This window comes from Lampetra planeri, unplaced genomic scaffold, assembly GCF_965212315.1.
Source record: "Lampetra planeri unplaced genomic scaffold, kcLamPlan1.2.h2 scaffold_103, whole genome shotgun sequence".
Lineage (NCBI taxonomy): Eukaryota > Metazoa > Chordata > Hyperoartia > Petromyzontiformes > Petromyzontidae > Lampetra > Lampetra planeri.
Window position 1 is genome coordinate 399,617 of NW_027613739.1, and position 6,000 is coordinate 405,616.

Sequence of the window (6,000 nt, forward strand, 5' to 3'; positions counted from 1 at the left end):
ACACACACACACACGCCGTGCACACACACCCACACGCCGTGCACACACACACACACGCCGTGCACACACACACACACGCCGTGCACACACACACGCCGTGCACACACACACGCCGTGCACACACACACACACACACGCCGTGCACACACACACACACGCCGTGCACACACACACACGCCGTGCACACACACACACGCCGTGCACACACACACGCCGTGCACACACACACACACGCTGTGCACACACACACACACGCCGTGCACACACACACACACACGCCGTGCACACACACACACACACGCCGTGCACACACACACACGCCGTGCACACACACACACACGCCGTGCACACACACACACACGCCGTGCACACACACACACACACGCCGTGCACACCCACCCACACACGCCGTGCACACCCACCCACACACGCCGTGCACAAACACACACACGCCGTGCACACACACACACACACGCCGTGCACACACACACACACACACGCCGTGCACACACACACACACACACGCCGTGCACACACACACACACACACGCCGTGCACACACACACACACGCCGTGCACACACACACACACGCCGTGCACACACACACACACACGCCGTGCACACCCACCCACACACGCCGTGCACACCCACCCACACACGCCGTGCACAAACACACACACGCCGTGCACACACACACACACACGCCGTGCACACACACACACACACACGCCGTGCACACACACACACGCCGTGTACACACACACGCCGTGTACACACACACCCCATGTACACACACACACCATGTACACACACACCACGTGTGCTGTCGCCTCCCCGTCGTCACCGCCTGCTGCTGTCTAACCCCTCACCCGCTGCTCTGTCAACTCGACCCCCAGGCCGCGCTCTCTCGCCACCCTCACCACCCTCACTACCCTCACCACCCTCAACTTCGCCCGCTCCCTGCGCCTCGCCACCGGAGCCCGGCCCGGCACGCGGCTGTTGTTGGTGATGGTGGTTGTAGTGGTAGTCATAGTAGTTAGGTAATGGTGGTTGTAGTAGTGGTTGTAGTGGTAGTTATAGTAGTTAGGTAATGGTGGTAGTGGTTGTAGTGGTAGTTATAGTAGTTAGGTAATGGTGGTAGTAGTGGTTGTAGTGGTAGTTATAGTAGTTAGTGGTGGTTGTAGTGGTAGTTATAGTAGTTAGGTAATGGTTGTGGTAGTGGTTGTAGCGGTAGTTATAGTAGTTAGGTAGTGGTGGTTGTGGTAGTGGTTGTAGTGGTAGTTATACTGGTAGGAACGAAGTGGACCAGACCACCAATAGATTAATGTGTCCGTCCGTCCGTCCGCGTCCGTCCGTCCGCGTCCGTGTCCGTCCGTCCGCGTCCGTCCGTCCGCGTCCGTCCGTCCGCGTCCGTCCGTCCGCGTCCGTCCGTCCGCGTCCGTCCGTCCGCGTCCGTCCGTCCGCGTCCGTCCGTCCGTCTGTGTATCAACATCGCCCCCTACTGCAAACACTTGGCATGACCCTGTCCGACAAGATGGCCGCCCGCTCCCCCTGCGATCTGTGAATTAAACAAGATGGCCGTCGCTTCCGGCGCATCACGGCAAAACTTTAAACTTCGCTTCAAAATTACTTTACTGAAACGCAGCACGTTTATTTAAAAAATTACTTTACTGAAACGCAGCACGTTTTTGTTAACACAGAGACAAGAAACATTTATTAACACAGAGACGAGATACATTTAATCGCCTTATTTGTGCACGAAAAGCACGGCGCGAGGCCTAGTGCGGCAGGCTTTGCGAGGCCTAGTGCGGCAGGCTTATTAACACAGAGATGAAACGCAGCACGTTTATTTAAAACAAGCTGGGTGTTGAAAGTTTTTCATTGTCACGCCAAATGTGCTGCAATCTTTGATTATTTAGCTGCATGTTTGGTGGCGATGCTACCGTTATAGCAGCACCAACTGCGGTTGGTTCTGGGTCCATGGAAACGACGCTTTTCACTGCGAGTTTGTAAAGGGTTCCAGCAGCAAATGCGGTCTCTGTTTCAGCAAGCATCTTTTCAACGTGGGCGTCCAGACAACCATTGGGGTCTTCAAAGTCGTGGTTGTTTTCGGTATCCATGTCGTGCGCGTGAATAAAAACTCGAAGTGCCAAACAAACACCGCTCAATGTAGTACTGTTATATGAATATGCCAAACGCCCGTTTATTCAACTCTATGTAGACGACATAAAATGCACCAAGGTGCCGTTTATTCCCTCTATTTTATTTCACCTTTATACTAGTAAATGCATTCGAGTTTCCCCATCTAAGGTCAATTAATCTCAGATGTGATCGTTTGGAAATGAAAGACTACGAGTCTTTAAATCTCACAGCGTTTCTTGTCAAAACAAACACTTTTAATTAACGTTACACTAGAATACAGTATTTTTTTCTTTAACTCCTCTATACCCGGTCGATATCCCTGTACCGGTACTAAGTATTATTCCTACCAGCCCACCCCGCAGGGTCCTGTTAGTAGTTAGGTAATGGTGGTTGTGGTAGTGGTTGTAGTGGTAGTTATAGTAGTTAGGTGATGGTGGTTGTAGTAGTGGTTGTAGTGGTAGTTATAGTAGTTAGGTAATGGTGGTTGTGGTAGTGGTTGTAGTGGTAGTTATAGTAGTTAGGAAATGGTGGTTGTGGTAGTGGTTGTAGTGGTAGTTATAGTAGTTAGGTAGTGGTGGTTGTAGTGGTAGTTATAGTAGTTAGGTAATGGTTGTGGTAGTGGTTGTAGCAGTAGTTATAGTAGTTAGGTAGTGGTGGTTGTGGTTTTAGTGGTTTTAGTGGTAGTTATAGTAGTTAGGTAATGGTGGTTGTGGTAGTGGTTGTAGTGGTAGTTATAGTAGTTAGGTAATGGTGGTTGTGGTAGTGGTTGTAGTGGTAGTTATAGTAGTTAGGTAATGGTGGTTGTGGTAGTGGTTGTAGTGGTAGTTATAGTAGTTAGGTAGTGGTGGTTGTGGTAGTGGTTGTAGTGGTAGTTATAGTAGTTAGGTAATGGTGGTTGTGGTAGTAGTTGTAGTGGTAGTTATAGTAGTTAGGTAGTGGTGGTTGTGGTAGTGGTTGTAGTGGTAGTTATAGTAGTTAGGTAGTGGTGGTTGTGGTAGTGGTTGTAGCGGTGGCTGCAGCTGCGCTGTGAACCCGATGACCCAAATTCGATTCCCGCTCACGGCCACCACCAGTGGCAATTATCTAAACCGATCCTGGGCTTCCCCTAGGTCGACTCAGCTTGAAATGAGTACCTGATGCGAAGTGTAAACATCGCCTCTAGGGAGACAAAGGCGGTCGGGCGTGGTGCTGGCCACCCACCCTATTGTGCACAGTGCCGCCCTTCATCGGTCCTCGCGAACAGCACTTGCCCCAAAGGCCTGCTGAGGCTACACGGGGGATCTTTGTCTTTGTTCACGTGTCCGTGAATGAAGAGGAAGTGGGGGTGGTGAGTGAGGGGTGATGAGTGGCTGAGTAAGAGGTGAGTGTTGAGTGAGTGGACACTGCACGGCGAGGTAGCAGGTGAGGGGGTGGTGAGTGAGGGTTGGTGAGTGGCTGAGTAAGAGGTGAGTGTTGAGTGAAAGGGAGGAGAGAAGAAGGGGTGGAGGAGGGGGGTGAATGAGATGGGAGGGGTGAGCTGCTCAGTGGTGAGGGAGTTGAGTTTCGTGGTGAGGGTCAGGAGAGAGTGGATCAAGAGGGAGAGTGAATGGGAGAGAAGAGTGAGTTGAGTAGTTGTTGTCAGTGGTTGTTGTGAGTGGTTGTTATGGTAGTTGTTATGGTTGTTGTGAGTGGTTGTAGTGTTGTGAGATGTTATGAATGGTTGTTGTGAGTGGGTGTTGTGAGTGGTGATTGTTGTGAGTGGTTGTTGTGAGTGGGTGTTGTGAGTGGTTGTTGGTGTGAGTTGTTATTGTGAGATGTTATGAGTTCTTGTTGTTGTGAGTGGTGGTTTTTATCATTGTGAGTGGTTGTTGTGATTGGTTGTTGTTGTTGTGAGAAGTGTTTGTTGTTGTAGTGAGTAGTTGTTGTTGTGAGTGGTTGTGGTGTTGTTGTGGTGTTGTGGGTGGTTGTGAGTGGTTGATGTTGTTGTGGGTGGTTGTTGTGAGTGGTTGGTGAAGTGGGTGATTGTTGTTGTACTGGGTGGTTGTTGTTATGAATTGTTGTCATTATTGGTTGTTGTGGTTGTTGTGGTTGTTGTTGTGAATGGTTATTATTGTGAGTGGTTGTTTGTTGTTGTATTTGTTGTTGTGAGTGGTTATTGTAGTAGTGAGTGGTTGTTGTTGGGAGTGGTTGTTGTTGTGAGTGGTTGTTGTCGTAGTGAGTGGTTGTTGTAGTGAGTGGTTGTTGTTGGGAGTGGTTGTTGTTGGGAGTGGTTGTTGTGAGTACTTGTTGTTGTTGTTGTTGTGATGACTTGTTGTGAATTGCTGTTGTGAGTGGTTGCTGTTGTTGGAAGTGGTTATTGTTGTGAGTGGATGTTGCCGTTGGCCTGTTGAGGCTACACGGAGGATCTTTGTTTTTGGTTGCGTGTCCATGAACGTCCACGAATGAAGAGAAAGTGGAGATGAGTGAGTGGACACTGCACGGTGAGTGAGGTAGCGGGTGAGGGGGTGGTGAGTGAGGGGTGGTGAGTGGCTGAGTAGGAGGTGAGTGTTGAGTGAGTGGACATTGCACGGTGAGTGAGGTAGTGGGTGAGAGGTGAGTGTTGAGTAAAAGCGAGGGGAGAAGAAGCGTTGGGGGAGGGGGGTGAATGAGATGGGAGGGGTGAGCTGCTCAGTGGTGAAGGTGAGTCTCGTAGGAGGGAGAGAGTGGATCGGCAGAGTGGATCGAGAGAGTGAGACGTGAGACGAGTCGTTGAGTGTTTGTTGAGAGATTGTTGTTGTGAGTGGTTGTTGTTGTGAGTGGTTGTTGTTGTTGTGAGTGGTTGTTGTTGTTGTGAGGATCATCCCCCAGTGGTCGTTCCTAGTGCACCGCGGCAGCCCCTGCGCTGCGCAGTGGTGACGAGGCCACCACCACCACCACGTGGTGGTGGTGGTGCTCACGTGAGCACCACCACCACTACCACGTGGTGGTGGTGGTGCTCACGTGAGCACCACCACCACCACGTGGTGTCACTGCTCCAGGCAGCGCGCTGCGTGCGCCACGCCGCTACCGGTGACTACGACGCACGCGCCGCGACTACTACGACTGCTACACTCGCTGTGTGTCACCACTCTGTGTCACTACTCGCTGTGTGTCACTACTCTGTGTCACTACTCGCTGTGTGTCACTACTCTGTGTCACTACTCGCTGTGTGTCACTGCTCGCTGTGTGCCAGCTCTGTGTCACTACCGTCATGCCGTGTCGGTGCTCACACCGTGGTTCACTTCGCTCACTGCATGTCAGTACTCACTGTGTGTCAGTACTCACTGTGTCAGTGAGCACTGTCAGCACTCTTACTACTGTGTCATTACTCACCGTGTGTCACGTTGAATGTCAGACCTCGCTGTGTCAGCACCTCTCACTGTGCCATTCATCAGTGTCACTTGTGTCTGTACTCTTACTGTGTGCCAGTACTATCACTGTGTCAGTACTCACCGTGTGTGTCAGTAGTCACAGTGTCTGAGCACCCTCACGGTGTCGTAACTTGCAGTGCCAGTACTCGCTGTGTCATTAGTCCCACTGTCCCTGTGTGTCAGTGCTCACACTGCCATTACCCTCACACCGTTCCATTACTCACTGTCAGTAAGCACTATCAGTACTCACACTGTGTGTCAGTACTCACTGTGTAAGTACTGCACACAGTGAGAGTGAGTACTCACACTGTGTGTCAGTAGTCACGCTGTGTGCGAGCTCTCTCGCTGTGTAAGTCGATGTTGACTTGTGACACGGCGGATGATGTCACGTGTAGCAGCTGCCAGGCTGCTCTACACGGGAGATCCGTGCCGCTGCGTGAGCACAACAGCAGCTACAACAACAACAGCAGCAGCTACAACAGCAGCAGC

The 6,000-nt window shown here is 51.3% G+C and overlaps 1 protein-coding gene across 1 annotated transcript in view; it reads right to left on the minus strand.

The window, feature by feature from the left end:
* LOC144738514 (uncharacterized) overlaps positions 1-5,396 on the minus strand; it is a 35,303-nt gene extending 29,907 nt beyond the window's left edge. Inside the window, exon 1 of the mRNA XM_078621528.1 lies at positions 5,392-5,396. Within this exon, the coding sequence (XP_078477654.1) occupies positions 5,392-5,396 (5 nt within the window). The remainder of the gene's footprint in view (positions 1-5,391) is intronic.
* Between the last annotated feature and the right edge of the window lie 604 nt (positions 5,397-6,000).